The sequence below is a fragment of the Acromyrmex echinatior genome, chromosome 2 (genome assembly GCF_024713525.1).
Source record: "Acromyrmex echinatior isolate Ae372 chromosome 2, ASM2471352v2, whole genome shotgun sequence".
NCBI lineage: Eukaryota > Metazoa > Arthropoda > Insecta > Hymenoptera > Formicidae > Acromyrmex > Acromyrmex echinatior.
Genome location: NC_141853.1, coordinates 4,645,805 through 4,671,700, shown reverse-complemented (window position 1 = coordinate 4,671,700; position 25,896 = coordinate 4,645,805). Strand labels below are relative to the sequence as shown.

The 25,896-nt window shown below is 36.3% G+C and overlaps 2 protein-coding genes and 1 long non-coding RNA gene across 3 annotated transcripts in view; 1 reads left to right on the top strand and 2 right to left on the bottom strand.

Annotated features, from left to right (window-relative positions):
• The window catches only part of LOC105145288 (tyrosine-protein kinase-like otk), a 57,624-nt gene extending 56,725 nt beyond the window's left edge, over nt 1-899 (bottom strand). The window contains exon 1 of the mRNA XM_011054744.2: nt 611-899. Within this exon, the coding sequence (XP_011053046.1) occupies nt 611-653 (43 nt within the window). The 5' untranslated portion in view covers nt 654-899. The remainder of the gene's footprint in view (nt 1-610) is intronic.
• A 721-nt stretch (nt 900-1,620) lies between these two features.
• The window catches only part of LOC147910418 (uncharacterized), a 59,469-nt gene continuing 35,193 nt past the window's right edge, over nt 1,621-25,896 (top strand). Inside the window, exons 1-2 of the long non-coding RNA XR_015548465.1 lie at nt 1,621-2,074; nt 13,275-13,869. This is a non-coding gene — a long non-coding RNA (uncharacterized LOC147910418). The remainder of the gene's footprint in view (nt 2,075-13,274; nt 13,870-25,896) is intronic.
• On the bottom strand, nt 3,688-24,950 carry otd2 (homeotic protein ocelliless). The gene is made up of 7 exons (XM_011054960.2): nt 23,352-24,950; nt 12,341-12,677; nt 11,368-11,519; nt 7,896-8,080; nt 7,472-7,589; nt 7,101-7,304; nt 3,688-6,583 (listed from the first exon to the last, which is right to left on the bottom strand). The coding sequence occupies exons 2-7, from the start codon at nt 12,588-12,590 to the stop codon at nt 6,482-6,484; spliced, it is 1,011 nt and encodes a 336-aa protein (XP_011053262.2). The 5' UTR covers nt 12,591-12,677; nt 23,352-24,950; the 3' UTR covers nt 3,688-6,481.

The following is a 25,896-nucleotide window of genomic DNA, read 5'->3' as shown; positions in this document are numbered from 1 at the left end:
ATACATGTTTAGATTCAGTAATAAATTAAGAGCAATCACATTACAACATCAATCACATTAAAGACTTTCACAACAATAGTAGAACTGCTTTCTCTGCTAAATGCAGTCGTTCATATTAAAAAATCATTAAGCGCTCATTAATCAGTTTTCTCTGTTGAACGCAGCAATCACTGCAATGTTTGTAATAATGTCGCTGCAATATTATCGCTGGAATGATCCATGTTGTATAAATCGTGACCGCTTCGAAAGGAGCCTGTGATTTTTCCTTTCTTTTTTTTGTTTCAAATCGCCCAGTCGGCCAAGGCGCGCGATTCAGACTCAATTAGCCATAATTACAACGTCGGCCGGTCAGAAAAGGAAGAAAGGGAGAAACCGCGCGCAGAGCGGCAACCGGTCGGAGCGGGTTGGGAAGATCGCGAGACGATCGGCGCGAGGATCCCGAGGGGGTGGAGGAGGAGGGAGATGCGCCGTTACGGAAACTTCGATCGGCTCTCTTCCCTCCGTGTGATTCACCCCGACAGACGGGGAGACAGACCCGCGGCGAGTAGCGGGAAGGGAGGGAAGAGCCAGAGAACCCCGCTTACGCTATTCCGTTCGGTACGGTACTTACACACGCAGGCGAGCAGAGCCAGTAGAGCCGCGATGCGCTGCATCCTCCTGGATCAACCGAGAATAACCGTGCACAATCGTTATCGCCGCACGAAAGAAAAGAGACGGAGAAAGAGAGAAAAAAACACCCCGTGTGGCCGTGCGGCGAAATTCACGTCGCGATCATTTTCACGGTTGATCTGCGGTAACTTTGTAAACGGCGTATACACGGGACAAAATCGAACGAGAAACGACCGGCGCGAAGAGACGCGCGATACTGCTGCAATAAACCCACGCCGGCGCGAAGCGACCTCTGGACCTGGGATACTCTCGGTTCACCTGGTCGGTCATCGTGATTGCTCGCGTCGCTACCAGAGGACGCAATCTGTCGGTTATACAATCCCGGAGATAGATAGATAATAAGTTTCATCGCGTTGCTTCTTTGCGCTTTTTTGCACTCAGCGTGTCTTTAAGGATCATTTACAGTTTATAAATATACATGCCGTAATCTGTTAATTTATGCCGTAAGCTGTAAAAAATTAACCAATTACAGTCGAATGTGAGGAGAATTAAATCGCTTATTCTGCTCACGTTCAACTGTAAATAGTCGATTTTAATTGTTTCATCTTCGAATATATATTACAAAAATATTAATTAATTATAATTTGAGATTCATGTTAAATATTGCTGCGATTAGTTTAAGGTTATTTTTAAGTTAATCATCTTTCCGATTAGTCAGGTATTTTAATGTTATTTTTAATAGGAGAAAAGGAGACAAAATTCGATATTTTATATATTGAACAAATTACAATAACTGTAATTGATTTTAATTAATGTAAATTGTAATCAACTGTTTTTAAGAATATTTAATTACTACTCAAGTTAGCGGTTTTAATACATACCTCAAGAATCACATTCGTCGCTCATCGCGAATTAAAGAAATGACAATGAAATCGATATCGAATCGATCGATATCGATTTGACGCTTTCGACATGGAATCGATATCGATGTCGATTTCACTATCATTTCTCACTGGGCGGTGCCTGTTTTCTTACTGGATTATTGATAGCTGGATTAGATTCGATCTTGCTATTATATTGATGCTGGCACTGTTAATATCGCTGCCAATACGATTCTAATCCGACTAGCAATCCAGCAAAACAATCTAGGAAAACAAGCATCGTGTGCCACCGATTTTACTTTCGAGATATTTCAAATTCTCTCAAATCGAATGTCCCGCGTGCCGATCGGCCGCCATGACAGTTTCATCGGCGCGTCGGTTCGGAATGAGAAGTGCGAATTGCTCCGCACTCATTGTGACTTTTATCCATTCGTAATGCATATCTAATGCGAAGTTTCATCAGTGAACGCTGACTCAAGTGACGGGCGATCGTTAAAACATGTCGATCATTGCGGATCTTCGCGATCAATGCCGTTTGGATGGATCGTGATCGACGCCGCGTCATGGCGGTTAAGTTTGATAAGGTAAATTCTGATACCTATAACGCGCGAAAATGATACTAACGCTTTTTTTGAAAAACTTTTCGTTATAATTACAGTTCTCATTAGATATGACATGTCAAATACTTTTAATTAAAGTGATTAAGTGGCACGTACTTGTTATTCACTACGAAATTTTCATCACATAAACTTAATGAAAATGATAACGCGATGTGCGAGAATTTCATTTACAGATAAACTTCGTATTATTTGTGATGGGATTCTTCATAATTTAATATTTTCACGTTGATCATCAACAGAGAGAGAGAGAAGTCATTAGAAACTATAATTGCGATATGTAGAATTTTAAATGATTAAATTGCAATTTTGATTTACACTTTCGAACTAGTGATGAAAATGAACGATTTGTACTTGAAAGATTGCATTTTATTCTTAGAGATTTCAAAACAAAATTTATTAGAAATATTGTATTCCTAAAATTTGATCGTACAATTGGAAATTGGTTGAAAATGCAATAAGACAATTGTTACGTAGTTTTATCTTACTAGTTTTATATTACGAAAGTTCCTTTGGCTGTGCACTAACGCCCTCTCAGCGAATATGTGATGAATATAAGAAGCGATTAGTCGAAACAAAGCAGATGATAACGAGAAAAATACAGTTACCTACCTCTACAAAATATCAAGATAAATAAAAGATCATATATATATATATATATATATATATATATATATATATATATAATTTTTACAATTACTTCCTATCTTACAATTGTATTATTGAACTTCGTGTCATCTTTGAACATATTTTAAATTATCAATAATATGATTACGCGAAAAAAGAAGAGAGAAAAATTGTTCATGCCATATTTTTTATTTATTTAAATAATTCCTAACATAAATATATCTTTTTAAGAAAAAAATAATATTTACACAACATTATTTCGACATCACAATTGTGATTTCATCGATTTTCTAGAAAAATAAAAAATATTAATAGATATAATTTGAAAAGTCAAAACTGAAATGTATATTTTTAGATGACTCTTTTATACATAAATATTTTTTCATATATCTAGTTTATTCTTATGTCACGAGAATATTAATGTCTTTCTGGACTTCAAAATGAAGTTGCTGTGAAATAGTTATATATATGAAAACTTAAAAATTTTACTTAATTGGAGATATTAAATGTATGATACGAAATTTAAAAATATGCGTGTAGTATAAATATAAATTAATATAAATACAAAATTTTTGGAAATATTTAGTTTTAGACATTGATTTACAGTTTTATAAAAATATGAAACTTCTAATATACAAATATATAAAACTCTTAAAGATTTTGAATCTCAATAATCATAAATGCAAAAACGATAAGTGTAACAATTTTAAAAAATAATAGTTCTTTATGAAGACCTGAATCATTAAATGTAAATGCAAATATAAATCGTATTATCTCTAGATGATGTAATATAACGAAATTATTTTTTTTCGCAATAAAAACAGGATATAATATAATCTCTATGATAAAAAAAATTAATATAGATAACATGTTTAATTTAAAAGAGAGGAGGAAGAAATTCGATAGGATAATGAAATTTTTAAGCCGAAAAAGATGGAAGAAAAGTAAGAACATACAATTCAAATTTGTTATATTATCTTCATACATCTTGAGACATGTACGTCGTTGTTTTCTGTGTCGATCATTTTATAAGTATTGGTAATATTTATAATAACAATCTAAACAGTCACATACTTATATTCCTATAGATCTTAAATCGGTTTTTTTTCACTTTACATATGGATCTTAATTTTTTCTATCCTATAATCAATCATCACACATCTGTAGAGAACAATCGGCATTCAGTTTAGTTTTTTTTATAAAGCTCTTCGTCGAAGATCTTTTTTTCCAAAATATTGACAATATTGATTGATAATAAAAGTTTTACCAAAAGCGATACGTAAATTATTTGACTAAATTTAAAATACTTTTCGCACGTGACTAATAAATAAATTTATATATAGGTATAGGGTTCATAAAAATTTAATCGACTGGTCCAAAAATGTATGTATATAAGGTGTGACAAAAATTGCATGTAATTACTAAATACTGCGTATTAAAAAGAAGGATGATTATAATAATGAATGATATACTTTCAATATTAATTTGATAAAAATTGCATATTACACTATTTGGTTTTTTAAAAGTAGAAAATATGAGGCGAGATTTGTGGTGCAAAACCAGGTAAATCCTCGCGCAAAAAGAATGTACAAGTATGTAGAAAAAGATTCTTTTTAACAAACACATTTTTTGCAAACAAATTTGTTTTTTTTTTTAAATTAGAGAATTAATGATGAGTGTCACTTTAAATATTTTTTATATTCTTGTCTTTTTTAATACAAAGATAATATCGTATGAAAGACAATGCGAATTTTCTGACAGCGGGACGGTATATGCTATTTATTAAATTTATAAAAGATAAAATATTTTATTTTGCATGTGAAATAAGTCTATAAAAAGAAAACGATCAACAACTTCGATGTCATAACGAGTTTACTTTGATATTCAGGTAGTGTATTTCTACACGAAAGAATGATACATATGTACATAGAGAGACTTGCACTATATATATATGTTTTTATATATAATTTATGTACATAGTACGTATGTTTGTGTACCTGTACATACGCATATACCTCTTTTTGAAAATTTTTTTATATTGAGAACTAAATCGTTTGAACATATTCCACTATATTTTTAACATGTGTGAATCTAAGTTAATTTTCTTGAATTTTTTCGTAAAAGTATTTATATTATATACACAATATATAGTTATTTGTCCCGGAGATCACATGAAACGATTATAGTACACCGTTAAAAAGTCGTTATTCGATAATAGAAAATTTACTTGAACTATTAAAATCATTGCCCAAATAATTCATTATCATTATAAAATCGGCGTGATGGATAAAATAATTTGAATTTATTGCAAAGAAAGGGCATAATTATAATATACTCGTTCTTTATGGCGACTTTATTTAATGTGTTAATTTCTCAATTGTTACTTTTATATTATTAATGTGACTAGTTAATTAATTTTGCACTATCAAAACATTTTGAAACTACTATCAAAATACGAAATATTTTTTTGAAATACTATTATTTCCATCAATTTGAGATCTTTATATTTTTCTAATATTAAATAATCATATTTAATATAATTTGACACAGAGGTTTGGAGAGATGTAAATAAGACAGATTATATGGTAGTTAAAACTACCTCTCATACACATTTCACAAAGCTCGCACGATTCAAAATAAAATTTAAAAATATATGATCGCATTATGTGTCGACAACAGAAAAACAATTATACAGGATGTCCTATGTAATGTTATCATCTAAAATATTTTTAAAATATGGTGCATTAAATTAAAGAGGAACAAAATCAATAAAAATTATATGGTATAAAAGAAATATTGCTTAATAGAATAACCTTTTTTTAAGGAGGAGATGTCTATAATATATATAAAGGTTATCTTCATTTATTAGATAAAAATTTTTTTAACTTTCGAATTAATTTTTTATAGGGATGCACCAGATCCAAGAAATATCCGGCATCCGGTATTATCTGGTACTTTTTTACTATCTGATCGGATAGTCGGATATCATTAATATCTGGTAATATGTAGTAGAATATCCGATAACCCTACCGAATATCCGACTGTACAGCGTACAGCGGATATTCAAAAACAATATAATACCGGATATCCGATATTTTGAATTCGATAATTTTATGATCTGGTGCATTCCTAATTTTTTTATCATTCTGCGTATAAAAATATTAAAATAATTTATTAAATCTTAATACGTATTTTTTTCAATAGTACTAACTGAACATCTACTTATAGAATATTTATTAAAGAAAATAAATATTTACTCAGTAAGAAAAAAATAACAGTTAAATCCAATGGTCCTTATATAACGTATGTATATATTTAAATATTTATAATTAGTACTATTCAAATAAGTGTTTATTAAAATTTAATACACATTTTTCAGTGTATGGATGCAAACAATAATGCTTTCTCCAAAATAATGTACAAAATTTTATAAAAAATTAAGATTCTGATAAACAAATATTCTACATAGATAATAGAACTAGGTATACATATAGGACATCCTGTGTATTTAAAATATGCTGTATCAATTAATGCAGAAAGTATGGCACTCTCGATCGACCTGTACATTCCACAGCGTCTGAATGTTGGCCGAGTTATTAAAGATATGTTTAGTCTGTATCGACATTTATCAGAAGTAGAACTTCTTCAGTTTTTGGCATCTCGTTATAATAAACTTCGATTCAAGCCATATAACATCACTGTTGTCGATGATATGTACCCAGGCTTCGTTCTTCGATACTTGTAGGTTCACTTACGATCACCCCATCCGGCGCTATTGTAAAACCACGATGAAGTACCTTCGTCTCTCGTTTTGCTCCATGAATTATCAAGGCTGCTACCTCCGTTGTCCTAATTTGTCAATTCGATATTAGTATTTTTATTTATTATTATTGTACCTATACTGAAGAATCAAGTATTTTTTACACCGCACGTACTTTAATGACATATAACTGATATTATTATATATAGAAAGAATGGTTTTGCTGATCTAAAAATTTAATGTAGATAGTATAGATAGAGATTTAAAAATAATTTTATTGGATCATTAAAATAATTGTGCAGATAACTCAAGCATGATGAGCTGCAAAAAGTTTGGGCATTCTAGCAACTAGCTTGTTCTACATTTAGCTATAGATCTGTTTAGATCAAGGAGTCAATCATCCAATGTATTGCCTGCATTTATTGCGCACAATATTGTCAAGTACTGCTAATGTATTGCTATTATTTCTAGTACAGCCAATACTAGCAATATGATAGGAATGGAGGTGATTGACCCCTCGGTTTAGATACTTCAGTAAAAACATTCTTTCTGTGTATATATTATATTTATGTAAAAGACTTAGGAAACTAGAGTTCTTTTACCTACCACGTTTAACTGATGCGAAGCGGGCGAAAGGTAATCCATATTGGTATAATAGGACGAATAATTTTGATAGCACTGCTGCTGGGAAGAGGTTGTCGTCCACGTTAACCTTTGATGGTCTCCCGGAAATGCTCCACCACTCTCCGTTACTGCTGGACTCCAAATGCTACTGCTACCACCGCCGCTGCTGTACACTGTGCCACCTAACTGTTAAGGACATATAATCGATAAGAACGAATATTCCATATAAAAAAAGATCTTTAAAACAATTTTTCGCGAAAAACGTAAGATAATAAAATATAAATCGATCTATTATATCCAAGTACATATTGTATTATATTCGGCGAAAGTAAATACTGCTGTAATCCACTTACGCTCGGTGGAGTCGTGCTAGCTGCTAATAACAAACTAGCATTTCCCGCAGGCTTATACTGTGGCGAGTCCCTTAAAAGCGCTGGCGAACTTGCCGCTGAGCCTCCCGTGCCTCCGCTCCTAAATACAAAAATATAGTCATAACAAACATGTATAAGCATTTAGCTTTCTACGTTCTATATGGCGATCGATCGCGTCGTAATTAACATTTTAAACTTTACGCGCTCGAAGTGCGAATGTAAGGAAGCGTATCTCGCGCAATATGTACCTCGATAATATCTGTCGCGTGTAGCCGCAATTAAAATACTAATTATCAAGCTAATTAAGTTGCATCGCACTGACACGTTCTCGTTTGAGATAAAAGTCGTTAGCGCGATCATGGACATACGCCAAAGATAAGCGGTCATTAAGATAAGTAATATTTACAAGGGCGTAGTAGCAGGTACCGCGGCGGCTGGTGTAGGTGGAGTGGTAATTGAAGGACTTTTTCCAGGGGGTGGATTACTAGCCGGGCTCCCCGAGGGCTTTTTCGATCTCGGCGTCTTATCTTGCTGTTGTTGCTGCTGCTTCTGCTGCTGTCGGCATTTAGCTCTCCGATTTTTGAACCATACCTGTAAACACACGTGAAATTACCCGCGATATTACGTGATTATATAATCAAGCGCCCCTACAGTGGCGCTGTACATATCATCAAAAAAAGATAATAGTCGCACATCTGTCGCGAAATGAATCAAGCGATATTTTCACATTTCAGTGATGCGTAACACAAATGTGATTCAGAACGAATCCGGAGAGCCGCGGAGAGCTCTCGCAAAGCTGGCGTAATAGCCAATTATAAGGGAATGCCGGGCTGGTACGACTATCAATTACCAATCAAGCTGACTGCAGCAGCGCGAACGAAAACGCACATGCATATCGGACACGTTCGCTACCAGGCTGCCGTTAATGCAACAGAATTACGAAAACCGATCAGAGTATAGGTCGTTCCACACACCGAGTAACTTCTCTGAATAGAATAAGCCGATTTCGCGTACCAACGGGCTCGCTCTGGTTTGCGTTCAAAGTGTCCACTGGTTTTGCGCGAACACCTTGTAATGAACCTGCTAATTATACTTATGCAGAGTGAAAAACATTCTTCTCTTCGTCGGCGTGCGAATAATATCGATTACACTGGCGGACATCGTCAGTTTTGATAATGTTTGACTAGATGTTTTACTAGGAGATGTTACAATATTTCTTCCTTTTCTTATCGATAAAAGAAAATTCTTTAAATTAAGACTGAGAAATGTAAATCGAAAATTTGACTTAATTACTATATGATACGTGATACGTGATACGTGAAAATCGTGCAATACTTCTTGTTTGCCCTTAGAAATAGTATATTAGGATGATAGTGTAGGGAGGAACGAAGCGAGTAGAAAGAGGTAGAGGGAGAAATGCGACAGGAGGAGAGAGTAGAACCTGGAGAAGCCTCGCGCGATCGATGTTAGAAGCGGAGAGGTGAGCTTGGGTTTCTACGGATTTTCTGGGGGACGGATACTAACAGCTCGCGTTCTTCCGTCGAAGAAGTCCGATGTATGTATCGCTATAACATGAATTCTTTGCTTTCAATAGAACGTTGCAAAAGTATTTTATCACGACTGGATTGCGCTCTCTCTCACGCTGATATCGAAAAATAATGACATGACATCAATGTTGCTTTGTGTAATGTGTATCATAATAGCTGCATATTTATAAGAAATCAATTTTTCTTTATTTTAGGTAGGGGAGTGTTATAAATAATAAGCTTGGTATATATTTGTATTTAAGTCGATTTATCCTCTTTCTTTTTGATACAGTATATTTTCATATGACTTAATTTAAATCAATCATTATTAATCAATCAATTCTTTGATTGATTAATGTAATATTAAAAAGTTTAATGTAAGACTCATTTATTTTTAAATACAATGTTCTTTTAAGACATTAATTTTAAAATATACAATATCGCGCGTGAGAAAAGTGGCATTATCATATTGATTGTGGTGGAAATCAACTTTAGCGAAGCTACAATAGAACGAAACCGTTTCGTCTGTAGTCGAGAAGTCATACAGGGGTCCGAAAATGTCGATGAGTAGGACAGTCGCTGGTTTTGCAGTCCTCGGACGAACGTGCGGAAGACTATGGCCCATGTTAGACCCATTCATCCTATTTACACGGCCATAGGCCAGGTGTGTTGGGTGGCGATTGCGGATGCAATGCGTCCTTTCCGGCTATGATGAGGGTGGAATATGCGCGAGCACGTTTTCGGACCCCGTGGACGTCGAACACGAGCAAACGACACGGTGTCAGCCAAGCAATGCCAAAATGTTGATTCCGGAAATGTCATCGTTCATGTAGGTTTTCGGTATTGTTACATAGAAAAATTCTTTCGACTTTCTGCCATTGAGCAAGAATATCAATAGGGGGAGCGTCGTTTGCGATTTTATATGGCCAGAGTGAACGAATTTTATTTCTTTTTGAATCATCAAAGAGAGCCCGAAATTTTCGGTGCTTTTATACTTTTTTTATACTTGATTTTATGCTTTGTTGTATTTATGCTTGCTATAAATAATTGTGAATATAATTGCAGTTGCACTTCGATTACGTAATTGCAATTTTTCTTCCACTTTCCTTTATTGTTATGATTAGAGTAAATGTCCCAATTACTATGCCTGTCCCTACTAGTGTGCTTTTGTATTTCAATAAGTCATAAAGAAAACTAATACAAATAAATAAGAAAAAAATATTTTTTTTGGTTAAGTTAAATTATTAACGCATACGATATCGAAGATAATATTTCATTTTTTGAATTAAAGTATTTTAAATATTTTTCCAAAGATATGAGAAATTTATGTGAATCCGGTAATACAAACCGCAAGATTTTAAGATTGTCCCTATTAATGTGCCCTATATTGGAACTGAGAACGTTGTGTTATGAGTGTACTTTGAAATAAATATAATTGAAGCAATGATTTATATATTGTAATATTAACATAAACAATTAGCTTAAATTTATTACCTACTTTAGTAACTATATGTTAAAATGAGTCAAATGTGGATAGACATACAAATTGGGGACACATTAATAGGGCCATCGCCGCTTAGAGGACTCATTAATAGGGACAAAAACATGTTTTCTATATTTTGCAAAGCATTTATAAAGTATTAACATTTTTGAGATTAAAGAAATATTATAAGAAAAAGAAGTAGTTGAAAAACCGATATTGATTACAAGCGGATAAAATTAAAGCTACAATATTTAATAATTAATTCAGTAATAAGTAAATTGGCTAAAAGGCACATTAATAGGGACAATTATCCTATGTAATTATATCGAATAATGTTATGATGCTTCATATATACATAGTTACACTTCATATATACCATATATTATATTCATGTAGTCTGTATTAAATTTCGCGTATTATATAAATTAAATTTTATCAAATTTGTCTTTTATTATAATTAATACAATATTAAAGTGGTGTTTGTCTGAAGAATATGTGAGCATTTGTAAGGCGAACGAAAAATTAACTTCAGCGAATGATATATGAGAAAGAATCAATGTTATCCACGCTGTCTGCGTACCGATAGTGAATACCCCTCGGTAATCAGATACTCTCTCGCACTTTTCGTGAAGAGACACGTCGAATTTTTTTACTGTAGGGAATATTTACGAAAATCTTTTTTATGCGCTTAAAATTTCGTAATATCTTATATATTTTTTGAGTAATTTAAACATTGAAATTGAATGATATTGAATTATCATATTGTTTTTTATTTATTTTATACACGTACGATAGTTAATATATGTAATTTTTAAACATACTTTTGTGAAAAGCATTGAGGCCATTATCAGATTGCTGTCTCGACTTACCTGCACTCTCGACTCCGGTAAATTGATTTTCATAGCGACTTCTTCACGCATAAAAATGTCAGGATATTTTGTTCTTGAAAAAAGTCCCTCTAATACATCCAACTGTGATCGTGTGAATGTCGTCCTTTCCCGCCGTTGCTTTCTTGGATTGCCTTTAACACAGAATTTTTTATATATGTAATCGAATATCATAAGATTTTTTTCTTGATTTTTATTTATAATTTTTCTTTTAGATGTTGTAAATGACATTGATTTTGATATTTAATTAATGTGTATAAATAATTCATTTCTAAAGGCTTTAAAAGAAATTAAGAAATTGCTTTTCTTTTGAAAATAATATTTGGGGGAAAAACTTCTCTTTTTGAATATTTATTTTATTTACAATTACTTCAAACAGCATGATACTAACAATAACAAATGAATAAATTTTACTACATTACCTGTACGTTATGGCGTGCAGGTCAACTACATTTAATAACTAATCGATAATGATTAATAAAATAAATAGAATAAATGAACCGTTATTAATAACTAAATTAATAGCAGTAATAATATTTTCACGAGTTGGAAGCAACTTTAGTACATAATGCAAAAGCTTTTACATTAACACGATTAATGAATAATTTTGTATTGTATCATTATTAGCATTTCTGAGCTTTACCAAAATGTGCTTTCTTCAATTACGGTACTTTCTACAATATTATAATTTATTATAATAATTTTTTTGCATTTTTGTATAATTACAAAATTTATTTATTTTTAGAATTTTTATAATTTTAAATACTATAAAATAGTATAAAATGATAATTATAAAAATTGAAAAATATAACGCCACTGTTCTATTGTTTCGCAATTTGTTTGCGTTGATAAACATCAACAAAAATATACACATACAAAATATATAATTCAAAGAAAAAAAGCTACTCCCAACTCGGTTCAGTTAAAACTAATAAAAAATATGATAGGCACTCACAGTAGACCGACTCACCGGCGGGTGTACAACCGGGATAACCAATAGTAGAATGTAACGCATCGATCGGCATGCTGAGACCCATGTAGGGCGCTGTCTTGAGAGCGCCATAGGGCCCCGCGGCGGACGCACCGAACGCCGCGGGCCCAAAGAGTTCGGAGGCCGAGGTGGTGGAGGCGGCGAGGCCCCCGAGATCGGCGGCGCCGGCGCCCCCGCTGCAGCCGGAAGTACCTCCAAGGCTGTTCGGCCACATCACCACCCCCTCGGCCCCCAGCACGACCACCCTCCCGCCGCGGTCTCCCTAAAGAGACGTCCTCAACGTCCAAGTTATACGTTCTGTCTGGAAAACAATAAAGACAAAACTGGAATTATATAAGAATTGCTCAAGTCAACAATTAACAAAATCTGATTAAAAAATATATTACTTCGTACAGATTAAAATATGTATTGAATGATATATTTGTGGGTTATCAGAATGAATTTAAAAATAATAGCTACATGTAAGGAATGATTTTGCTGAAGTATCTAAAGCTGAATACAGAGATCTGAAAATAATTTTATTAAACTATAAAATAATTATGTATAGGACGCTCAAGCTGGTTGTTAAAATTGTCGAAATTGTTTGCAATATTGCTCATTACGTTTGAGTTTCCTCTATAATTACTTTAATAACAAAATTATTTTCAGATCTTTAGATAAATTTTTAGATACTTTAACAAATCTTTCTGTGTAATATAAAAATATACAAAATAAGTATAAATTAAAATATAAAATGTCGAATCATAAAATTCAAGTACAAATCGTCTTCTTTTATCAGAAAATTGTAAATATTGTTTATTAAAAATGCACAAAATAAAAGACAAATGAATAGAAATTTCTCTTTCCTTAGGTCTCTCTTACTAATAATTTTATCTATTTTCTTTATTTTCTTTTACAGAAAAGTAAACAAGAATCGACTCTGAACATCGCACTTCGTACTTTTCCAAACCTTAAAATTCTTCCATCGATTATCAGGTAGACTGTCTCGTGTCATCAAAGAGAAAATAGTAGATGCTTTAAACAAACACAAGCCGATTGTGTTGTTCAGCATGGAAATAAGAATGACGCGGTTGGCAGCTGCGTGCGGGGATAATCCAACGAAGGTGCAACAGGACTCTGTGGTATTTTCAGGGGAACCACAGCTCGCAACCTAATTCCGAAAATGCATCGTCGGCCCGAAAACCGAGAACAGCGAACAAGAACATCGAAAGGCTCGACCCTGAATACGTGCAACACGCTTGCATCCTTTCCGTTGCGCTCTTAGCCTCTGACTTAAGTCGCGTTTTATCCTCTCCGATTACAAAGTCAGGAACGACTATCGCAGCCCCTTCCTGCATCATCACGGACGATCCAACTTCTCCGGTGGTGGCGACTTGTTAATTTGTTTGCCGCCACGTTTATTACGTCTGCACACATCTGCGAACGACGATGAAACACATATTGTTTTCTCCCGGACGTCGTCCACATGTTTTGGATTAAGGGAATATTAATCGGTAAGTAATTAATGCACAGTGAGAAATAATCGAATGACGACAGTATTATAAGCGTCACAATGCGAGTGTTTGAATACAAAATGTAGGACATCCTAGAGATGTTGGCTGATTTTAAATATTCTTTGTCACGTAACTAATTATATACAGAAAGAACGCGAATACTGAAACATTAAACAATTTAGCTAAATACAGATCTGAAAATAATTTTGTTGCACTATCAAAATAATAAGATAAATTAAACAAAAAATTTTTGGATTCCTTTTAATTAATAATAATAAATAATACAAAAAATAGGATATTAGGAATCATCGCAAGAAATTGTGCAAAAAATTAACATGACAAATATAAAAATTCTTTGAAAAATCTGAATGTTTCGGCGTTTGAGCTCTCTCCTCAGCAGAAAATTCTTAGGCAAGAACTATTAATAAAATGATTACATAGAAATCTCGAACATGATAAGACATACTGCAAAAAATTCTTGCAACCAGTTAAAGTGTTTTATATAATTATTTTAATCCAACAAAATTATTTTCAGATCTGTATCTAGCCAAACTTTTAGACACTTGAGCAAAACTGTTTTTTTTCCATGCGGTATCATAATGGCAATCGGGTTATTATCCGTTTACAACGATTTAATTAAAAAGACATTTCTTGGCATAGACTAAATTCTAAGCAGAATCATAAGGCTCGTAATGTATTCGCGTAAGACTTGTAAGAACTTATAAGTGCTTATAACTTTATACAATAACTTTACAAAGAGCTTCTTGCTAGCTATAAGATTTACGAGAAATCGTAGATATTTACGAATAATTGTACGATAATCTTACGATATGTGCATAAAATTAGAGTAGCAATCATAAATTCGTACAAGTTTTACGAGAACAAGTTATGAGTCTTACGATTTGTTTAGAATTGGCTCATAAATGTAAATCAATATAAATTAATACTATAAATTCAGACTCGTGATAATGTGTGAAAAATAATTAAGAAAATGGCAAATAAAAATTACACGCAGTTGTGTTAGGCACGCAGAAATAAATTTATATACATAGAACATTTAATCATAATATGTATCATCATATAATACCGTTTTGGCTCATTTTTCGAATCATCTTCAAACAATTACAGAGTCTTAAAAAAGCGTCTCACTGTCGATTATGAGGAGAACTTGCAAGAAAAGATGTTCCACGTGAAAGCTGCTTGACACTCAACATAGTGGACATACTTTCCACTGTAAATCAAACACAAGCAGTCAAAAAATTTCAAATAAAATAAATGTGAAGGAGACTTACCTCAGAATTAACAGTAAGGTGCTTTTTTAAGATTCTATAACTGAAGATGATTCGAAAAATGAATCGAGATGTTATATATGTATATGACTAAATTTCCAATGTATTAAATTGATTTCTGTGCCTTAATAACAGCGTGTGACTTGTATTTTTGCCAATATAAAAGTAAATTAGATAATTTTGCCAATATAAAAATAAATTTATTAAAATAAATTAAATACAATTAAATATTTTTCGGATCGCTGAGAATTTTCTACAATGGCGCAATCCATGAGTTTAAATTAAATCCAGATAAATTGAGACTTTTAATAATTAAGAATCTCTTAATGCGGAAAGATTTTTACTTGCGAAGACTTAACTTTAATCGATATAAATGTGAGTGTGACTGATTCGAAATGTGTGCTCCTGAAATTAAATCTTACAGACCATCTTTAATAATGTATTGTTTCGTTTCCTCTCTTAACTCCGTGCTATATTGAAACCAGGTTTCACTGAATAGAACTGCGTCATATATACAAAAGGCCTCTTCAGAGTACTAATAGAGCCGCTGTAGCATGAGTCTTTTCGCGCAAATATAGATGAAACACCCACGTTCACTCTCGTACCCCGTAGCGTATGTACATTACATCCTGTTGCGTTCGCAATTGAAATTTGTACTCGACTGCTGTTGAAATTTGTTCTACTGCAATTTAACTACCGGATGCGTAATACCTATGTATGATAAGTGGCTTTATGACATACCTATCAGGTACACTCTGATCTAAATATAATCATGATTTCTCATAAACACAAATGCTATCAGTTTACATAGTCAAAGAAATGTTAATCTCGCAAATTAGAACACAAAATTCATCATTAGGAAATTTAAATTATTTACTTTGTGCAATTAGATATGATTTATATAGCAATTTAAATTCTGAAAGAGATGAAGTTTTACGTTGATAAAATAACGCTTCTTTTTCCTCTTCCAAAGAATAGAGCGACTTCACAGACGTTATATTACACGATGAAATTACGAATACTTAATATCGTAGACGTAAAAGGTGAGCTTGTGCCGTATTGCATTTCTAATATTACGTCTCATTACGCTCACGTGCAAATTTCTTCCGATCTCCGCGGGAATAAAGTTGCTCGTTGAAAAAGAATCCATAGAGTATACACTACGCCATGACGCCGCCTCTCGTTCTGGTTATATTAAAATTTTGTTCGCTATGAAAGGAAGGGCGAAAGACGAAGAAAGGCGGAGTATTCTCCCGAGTCCTTCTAAAATCAGTCAAGCGTAAATCTTCACTTTTGTGCACTTATATGCCTCGCGCCGGCCACAAAGCATTTGTTACGTGCCACCCAGCATGGGCAAAAAACGCCGAAAACAACTGTCATTTTCAAACAATTTTCAACAACACTGGGTACCCTTATATATTGTCATCATGCATGGCGTAAACCTTCCTCGCTTTCACCCACTTTTTCTTTTCTGTATAATAACAAATATACACCTCTACAATTTTTTTTCTTAATGATATTGCTAATTCGTAGTCAATTTACCGTTACACAAAACTACAGAACAGAATATAATAATATCATTACTAAATCTCCATTTTTGAGTTCTAAAGCATAATGAAATTTTTTTCATTTAAAAATTTTAGTGATTGCGTCAAAGGCAAAAAGACTACCGAAGTACTATTGTCGACAAAGCGGCAGATTTATTTGCACTTTCGTCATATTAAAATCGCGTCACGAGAGAAAAATAAAGATAGAAATAGAAGGTAAGGGAGAGAGGGAGAACGGGCGTTCGATGGTCCTCTTATTGCAGTAGCCAGAAGTCTCTTTATCTTTGTGCACTTTGGTGAACGGGACAATGCACTTGTTACAGACCGCTAAGTGTGGGCAAAATGCCCATTCGACTGGCCCTCGAGGGCACTCGAGTAGTCTACGACCCTACGAAAAGCCCGAGAGAAATGGCTGAACTAGAGAAAGATAGCTAGGGTGCCTTTTACACCCGCGCGTACTTTTTCGACCCTCCTTTCCGAAAATCGATCTCCCGTTGCAACGAGTTACCTTCTATCCCGGCCCTTCGATAGTTTCGCCCTAGTGCAAACACTTTGCGTTACCAATCGACAGATATATACCGGCATGCCGTCCCTAATGACTGTTAAATCCCCATTATTACGTCCCTGCATGTGTTCTGTACGGGAGAGAGAGAGAGAGAGAGAGAGAGAGAGAGAGAGAGAGAGAGAGAGAGAGAGCGCTAGAGGTTTACCCTCTCGTTGTTAAAGAATACGATTTACGGATACGTCCGGCAGATCGTATCTGTGCGGATCAGTTAAGCCAAACAAGGAGCACGTGCTCGAATATGCGTTTCGCATCTTAAATCCGCAGGAAATTCCTATAGAACGTAACTTGACAATTATTTTATAAACCCTTTCCATCATCACGGTACTATTTTTAGACGAGTGGAATTTCTCTTAATACTTGTACACACGAATAAGTGATACTTCCGAGTAAGTATGTTTCCGACTTTGTAAATTCCTCCGAAACTACAGCTGAATATTTTTCAGCAGTTCTCAGCCCCGCGCAGTAATAATTCGTGGGAAAATCATAACGTAAAGGGAAACTTGAGCAGATATGCGGTTGCAACAAGACACACACATCAAAAACAAGTCGCAGCATCTGGATTCATCGCGGGGGATGCAACGTCGTTTCTACATTAGGTAACGCGGTTTGTGGCTTCGGTACATCCGGCGGTACACGAAGAACGACACACTGTCGTAGCTATCCCAGAAAGTTAAGTCGCGGCCGCATTGTTTCCAGGAGTATTTGCACACAACTGCATTGTTCTTGAAGAGCCCGTTCTATCCAGTTCCACAATGAACGTACGTACGTTGCGTGAAGTACAGTCGTGCGCGAGTCTCGCGAGGAAAGCCAGAAGGTACTTGTGAAACGAGCGAGGCATTAACTGATTTCATGACGATTTTTCGAGATTACATTCGTACTCGAAGACTTCGGCATTAACTCTCTGTTGCAAACATGCTCTAGTCATGAAAAGTTTGCAACGATCTTCATACGTTAAATACTTTTTCATTCTAATAAAGTTAACGGCTAAAAATGAGCAATAAAGAGTATTATAAATCAATTTATTCTTTAAAATATTATATAGAATGACAAGATATTTCAATTCTATTGATAAGTTTTCATCAGTTTAAAGGTAAAATTTTTCAATTAATAAATACTCATTGTCAATACATTAAGTAAGCTTATAAAGATGATATAAATATGTATAAATATGTAGATGATATATTTACATATGAAATGCAAAAAATATAGATTGATATTTCGAAAAAGAATGAGAGACCAAGTCAAAAGCATCAACATAGACATCAACGTATTAAAATAAAACTGTTCACGTCATTTAATGATTCTGATGAGTGAATTTTCTCTTTTATTGACATTTTCATTCTTAATTTCTAAATACAGACGTGACTTTAATTCTCCCGTAAAAGAAATATATAATTCATATAATTTATATTCCCGATATTGCACGCTGCATTGTACAGCGAATGCTTACAATTTGCCCTGTTTGAATGGAAATATTTGTGATACTTAGTTCGTTCGATATACAGAAAATACGAGAAACTTTCTCATATTATCTATTATTCAACAAAATCATAATTAATCAATTACCTAGCGATAACAACACCAGACATTCGCAGCTGCGCTGAGCTTAAAGTCAAGTCCACGTCAGGTTGTAGCGTCTTGCGAAATAATTATCTCGGCATCGAGTTTGAACTTTTCCTCGGAGAGGCTTTATGTCGCGGAGTCGCACACTTTATGTACCTTGGATTGTGTTCGGATACCTGTGTCAAGGGGCCGCATGCATGTAACCATGCGCACCGAGTCGTGCACGGGGAAGCGTCTCTACGAGGAAAGGAATCGTATTGAATACAATTTTAGCCCCGGGTATATACGGCGTTTTGTTGCGCGTTCATTGAGCGTAAAACTTAATTCCCGTAGAAATTCTACGAGGTATACACAGGATATACCTCCGCCGGGGACTTGTTCTTTGGTAGTTAGTCTTTATTCTCGGCCGGCAAAAAAGGAGATGCCAATGGGGGCTGCAGCCCGCCATCGACGGGGATGAGCCTCCTTCGTTTCGTCCCTCTCCTCCCTCTCTCGCCTCCACCTGCCTCCATTCCGCTTCATGTTCCTTTATGTTCCGCCCTGACGGACGGTGGAACTTACTGATTTCTCGGAGCCAATTTCGAGGAGGTTTTTGTTCCCTCGGGCCGACGTTCACGGTTCTACGGTGGCCACGTCAATCCTCCCATCGAAGGCACGGCGCGCGACATTGAGACCCGTTCGCACGTGATAACATCGACCAGGAATTCCGGGAGACTTGATGCTTCGATACCGAAGCCGAGATTTAATTCGTTTCCCGACAATCGGGAAATAAATCGGGAATGGAAACTATAACATCTCTTTAAGATCACATTTAAAAGAGTGATATTAGTTCAATGTAACGTGTTCTCTCTTATATATCCAAGTTTATATTACAAGCCTATTAAAATTAAATTAAAAGCTCTTATAACGTTTTTGTAATGAAATCTGTCGTCTAATTGCACTTTCACATTATGATATATGTAAAATCTCATTGTGAAAAAAACAAACTCTTGTTAGAAAATAAACTTTGTCCTTGCATGCAAACTGTCCGTCGTAGAAGCCTTGGAAAAACTTGTCAACTTCGTTGTTCGGCTTCCGTATCTTCTTCAGTATTGAAATGATCGTGTAATTCAAATGTCTACGGATTATAAACTACGTCATTTCTCGAAGTTATCTTTTATCGTGTAAAGTATTGATGTAAAATAATTTATTAATATTTTGTTACAAGACTATTTATTAGAAAGTCGCGAATGAATAATCTCTCGTGATTTGGCGAGTTATTCAAAATTTATCGTCGATTTGTTAGAATTGTCTTCAAGGTAATTCGTTATTGTAATGATGCATTCGTTCTTCTCGGATATCTTCATGAATACTTCTCGTAGATTTATCACAAAATTTTATTTACTTCATCTCGATTCAATGCAATTTGTGTATGAATTTTTAAATGATCCTTCTTGCCCATTAAACGATCAACACGACCTTTTCAAACTTCCAGGCGGCTACACATCCTGATGGTAGTATTACATTCGCATGCCAGACGGCAATCGTCTTTTACACAATACGACTTGCAGACGATAAACAGACAAGATTCTTTTTAAACCACGACAGTCAATCATCTCAGCAATATCTTCCAATGTCTCTTCATTTAGAATTCTGATGAAACACTTCCACTTCAAATATAAACTAGATCATGATTTCTTTTGGCACTATTCGATGACGTCATCTTTTTCCGATCCCATCAATCACTCGTATGTTAAATCTTATACGTTGATACTAACCAGTCGTCATTGCATCACATGTTTTGCAACAATATACACAAATCTGTCTAATGCGATGCGTAAGATCGCAAGACACATAGCAGCACTATTTGTTCTTCACTTAAGAAACACGCATTTTTTTCGTATCGGTGTCGTTCGCGACAGAATTTCCGCATTAGACACGAAGATCGAGTACCAACTAGGATCCGAAGGATGTCCTGCGTTATCGCGGATAACGGACGCGCCAGCGTGTATAGACTGACGACGACGACGACGACAAGGAGACGAAGGACCTTCTCGTGGAAGGCGGACCTTAACCGGGAGGGAGGCAAGCCAAGAAGATTACCGTAAGCAGATTATTTCCGTGGAAATCCCGCTGGCCAACTCTCTCGGCACGCTACCACGCCGGGGCATTTCGGGATCGAAACTTCCCGCGAAACTGCAGGCGCGAACGGAAGTAGTCGAAGCTTGGCGCAGCGCGTTACAAGATCTGCTCTGACAGCAGCCGTCGGACATTGTAGATAAGATTATTGAAGGATCAAACATCGTAAGATGTAAAATAGATCCTGACGAGCTCTGTCGCGTAGCGTTGTAGAACTATCTGCTTTGGGGTTGCTCTTCTGTACGAAACTCATACGGGGTCGTTAGTGTATTCTCATTTAATTTTTATAATTTTAACGGTTAGCAGTGTTAACTATTAGAATTATTAAATAAAGTTTTATTTAGGAATTATACTAATTTAATTAAATATGACGTTGATAGTGAGATTTCAAGGTAAATATAACATTTCATCTTTAAGCAATGGTTTCTGTGAATCTAATAATGTTGTTTTGACGTGATAAACTATTGAGATAAAATCGTGTTCATTGATGCAATTATTTATGCATCGCGCAACAAATTCTCGTAGGCAAAGGAGAGAACGTGGATTTCAATTTCTCTGCGCCGGTGATTTATTGTACTTTGAAAAAATTCGGGATTTTTATCGGCTTGACCGTTTCCGGAGCAACAGATATTTTTCATTTTTCACGAAAAATGCAGTATTGTGATTGGTACAGAATTATTAATCGTGCCAATACCAGATAGTGGAATTTTGCTGACGGCTGAATCTCTTTTTCGCATATTATATATTGTCTATAATAATTCCACGCGCGAGCTCAATTAATAGCCTCCAGGCAAATACGGTACGCTTCTTTTAGCGCGAAAATGTTAACGCCACGTATTTCCTGGGGCCACGCACTCTTTCCCCGTCACTCGCGAAATTTCCCTCGCTCTGCGGAATTTCGCACGGTTATTTCGAAACAAGTTCGCCCACGAATTTATACATTCTCTCTTTGGCCGGATGAAAGCTTCCATGTACGCCTCGCCGATTAAATGTCGGCGTTTTCGAGGTATTCGCGCACCGCAGCGCCCGAATTCGGTTGATTCGCTCGGCCGGGATTCTCTCTGTCTCTTTTTTTTCTCGTTTACCGCGGGAAGTAATCGCAGAGGATATCCGCAATCCGCAGAAATCATAAAAACCGTGGCGTACGCAGTCGAATTCTGTTCCATGAGGGAACCTGCGTATAGTTGAGAGGAATGGTTATTAATTATTAGTTTATACTAAGCACATGATGACATTTTTAGCTGCATTAAAAAAAAACTAGTTATCAATATATATACGTAGTTAAATATATTGTCGAGTTTATTGTATTATCATGTGAATTTATTTATCATTATAAATACGTTTTGTACAATTAATACGCGCTTTTCTCGAATAAAATATCGCATCATTTCTGACTTCTACAAAGGCAAGACTCGGCTTGTAATGTAATGTAATAAATAATCATTAAAATTTTCAACGTTTATACGAATATAAGGAAGCTGTTACGAAACGAACTGTTAATTCGACAGAAACATCGTCACAAATCGCGATGAACCATCAGTAGCGATAAACGATTGTTATCTACACATACAAACATATTATCTGACGATTATTTAGGAGAAATATAATTACGTAGATATGTCATTATAACGCTATAACGCGATATAATTCGCCATAACTCTGGTAATACACGAAAGATTATATAACGCAGATTAAGGCAGAAATAGGAATTTTAAATGATTGACAAACGAGCTCTGAAAATCACAGTTTTGCTTTCCAGATCTAGATACTTCTTTGAAGAGATGCTAATGACAATCTAAAAATACTATCAACGTTATCACGTTTACTAACGTACGCTTATCAAAACGCGTGACAACGGAATTAGGTCAACCTCTCAATTAACTAACTAAAAGACATGGTCCTATTGATTAGCTTCGAACAATCGGAGTTGCTTCGCAAACACAATAAATGTAACATAATAAATGTAGTAAGTCTTAAACCTTAAGAGGAACTTGACTAATCACAGTCGATTATTCTTCTCATATTTGACTGAGATTGATCAATTTCTCAAGACTTAAGGCTTACTACTGTCTATTGTGTTTGCGGGGTTAAGTGAAAGATAAACAATACCCTGGCGTATGTCTATAAACACGTGGGGACTTATATATAGGTCAGTGAATCGTCAGACAACAGAAATTCAAAAAGCACCATGACACTGGGAGACGGAAGTGACACCAGAAAATGCGAGACGAACTCGGGAAATTTAGGAAACGATTCGAGTGTCCCAACGCGTATCAATCCTCAATTGGTACAACCCTTTGACCTCTGATCACATCACTTCCCGGCGGAACAATCAGCGAAAATACCACCGACATGACGACATTCTCGACGTCTCGTAAATAGCGAAAGGGCGCTACTCACCCGCGAGCACTTGTAATTACCGGCACCGTTGCTCCCACGTCGATATTTCTCGTCTTGAGCCCGATAATCCAGGCGAAAGCCCCCGAATTCGCACTCCAACACACACCGTGGCCCGGCGCGTAATACTCGCCGGCGCGCTCCAATGTCAGAAAAGAGACGGGCTAGGTCGTTCGATCTCTCGGCACCGCGCACACCACTGGAACCGGCGCTTCGCCACGGCGTTTCGCCACTCCACCGACGATCGACTCACCGAACGAACGCGACCGATAGCTCGTAGAATACGGATGTATACACGATAATGACTATTCTATTCCCTAATCCACCGGAGTCGTCCACCGGCGTGGCTCTTCTCTTTCTCCCTCCGTCTCGTTCTCTCGCGCTTGCCCTTTCTTTCTCCTTCTCTCTCTCTCTCTCTCTCTCTCTCTCTCTCTCTCTCTCACTCACTCACTCACTTTCTGTTTCCCTCTCTCTCTTTCTCTCACACTCTCTCCCGTTCCCTCCCTTTATCCGCGTATGTCCGTCTCTCTCCTTCTCTTTCTTTGCCTCACGGAATGTGGGACAGATGGACAGAGACGGGAGACAGCGCGAGAGACGGCGACGATGGTCGGTATAGAGACCAGTGCGAGCGGCTATTATAGCAGGAGGGCGTAGGAGAGCGCCCGGCTCAACTTTTCACGAGAACTTTAGTTGTTACAGATCGCTCTCTTGGTCGAGGGGTTATGCGCGAGGGGGATGTTCGCTCGTCGGTCCCTGGCGGGGGAGGGACGTTGACGTCGAGCGCATGGAGTGGGAATGGGGTGCGCGACGCGGTCGCGAAACGACAGAGAAACAGCACAATGGTACGAGAAAGGCAAATGTGGAAGTGAGAGAAGATGCGAGACTAAAGGTGTTCTCTGAAAAGAGGGAGAGATGCGCATCCCCGCGTGAGGAGGGGATAAGGAAGGAGGAGAGGGGAATGGAAGGAACGGGTGAGAGAGAGAGGGAAGTAGAAGAGACGAAAGAAAAAGAGACAGGGATCGATTCTCTGCCACGGTACGAAGCGAGAAGGAACAACACATGCGCCGTCGAACCGCGTCGACTCGTTCCAGAATTGGCGTGGCAGGGGCTGTACCAACGTCGTTGTTGCCGCATAGTGGGGCACCAATCGCAGCCTCGGATACGCCAATCTCACCAACCGCGATGGCAACGTCGTGTGACAACGGCGTTAGGTACAGTCCGTCTCTAAAAATATACTCAAACCCAGAGTTCCTCTTCTCTCGCTTTTCCTACTTCCTGTCTCTTTTTCCCTTTGCTACGCAGCTTTCCCTCGCCCTCATCCGCAATGTATCTTTCCCACTCGAAGGTGTACGAATAGATTACGAGAAAATGGGTAAGAGTCACTGGCCATTACTTTGCGATGTTAAGAGCGAGCATGTTTTGGCACTCCGTATGGCGAATGCGAAAGAGCAATTGACTTTTACTCGCGGTTATTTGTAGGGATTAAAATCGAAATCTCTAAGATGGTGAAAGATTAATGTGTATAATAGAAAGTCAAGTGTTAACGAGTTTTACAATTTTTGTATATTATATTTATATTCGTAAGATATATCCGGAGCTCTAAACGAGAGAAATAATTTTACTGAAAAAAAAAAAAATCTCTCCCGATAGCATCATTAAAATGTTAATCGTCCTTTACTCCTTTTCGCATTTGGCAAGGTACAAACTTGGAGGATATTATTACGCTGGAGTCGTAAATAATCTTTGCTAATTTATTTACTTTGTATACATCTCACGCATACAAATAAGTTATAAATTTTAGCAATCAACAAGGAAGCTGCATTAAGTCGTTTATCGAAAGAGATATGGAGATTTAACTTAACTAAACAAAATATACTACGTTGCGTAAACTTGCGAGTTACTTTATACTTGCAAGGGGGATACGAAGATATAGTAATCACACGCGATAATTTCCGCGATTGCTCACCGTGGTAGTAAACACACCGACGGAGAATAGATCACGCCTTATTAGCACATTATCGAAAATCACGTTATAGCCTATTTCAAAATCTAATAGCACGCGCGATAATAATTCTCGTGACTCCGTAACGCTCGAGTTAGATCCTTAGCGTCCTTTTGCATCCTTTTAGATTTTCAATGCCTAATCTCATTACCGTTTCAGATGTCAGCGCGAATAATTTTTCTCCCTCGACGATGGGTCTCTCGTCCCCCGATCCATCGACGATCCTCTACCTTTTCTTTTGACGCGCTCTGTAGCCCAGGTGATAGCTACATACCCGCGGTATACCCGCAACATAGCAATTTAACTTGCTCACGTGCGAGCGGTTAATGCTCTTACGGGATTTCGAAAAGATCAGCCAGCATTACTATGCTATTAGCGTAGCTAAAACCGGCTTGCTTCCATAAACCTATACTAACGCGCGGCCACTTTATTCAGCGCCGGGGCCCATTCATGCGCTCTTACGCCAATTTTCCTCATTGACGGATCGGGACTACCGTACGAGACGTTGCTATTAGGCGCCGCGATCGCCGATTCTCGCATCTGCGG

Coding starts and splice junctions, on each gene's coding strand:
- otd2 (XM_011054960.2), bottom strand. CDS start 12,590: ATGTGGCCGAACAGCCTTGGAGGTACTTCCGGCTGCAGCGGGGGCGCC. Junction 11,520..12,340: donor CGCCGGTGAGTCGGTCTACT/GTGAGTGCCTAT, acceptor TCTGTGTTAAAG/GCAATCCAAGAAAGCAACGG. Junction 7,590..7,895: donor GTACCTGCTACTACGCCCTT/GTAAATATTACT, acceptor TTTTGTATTTAG/GAGCGGAGGCACGGGAGGCT.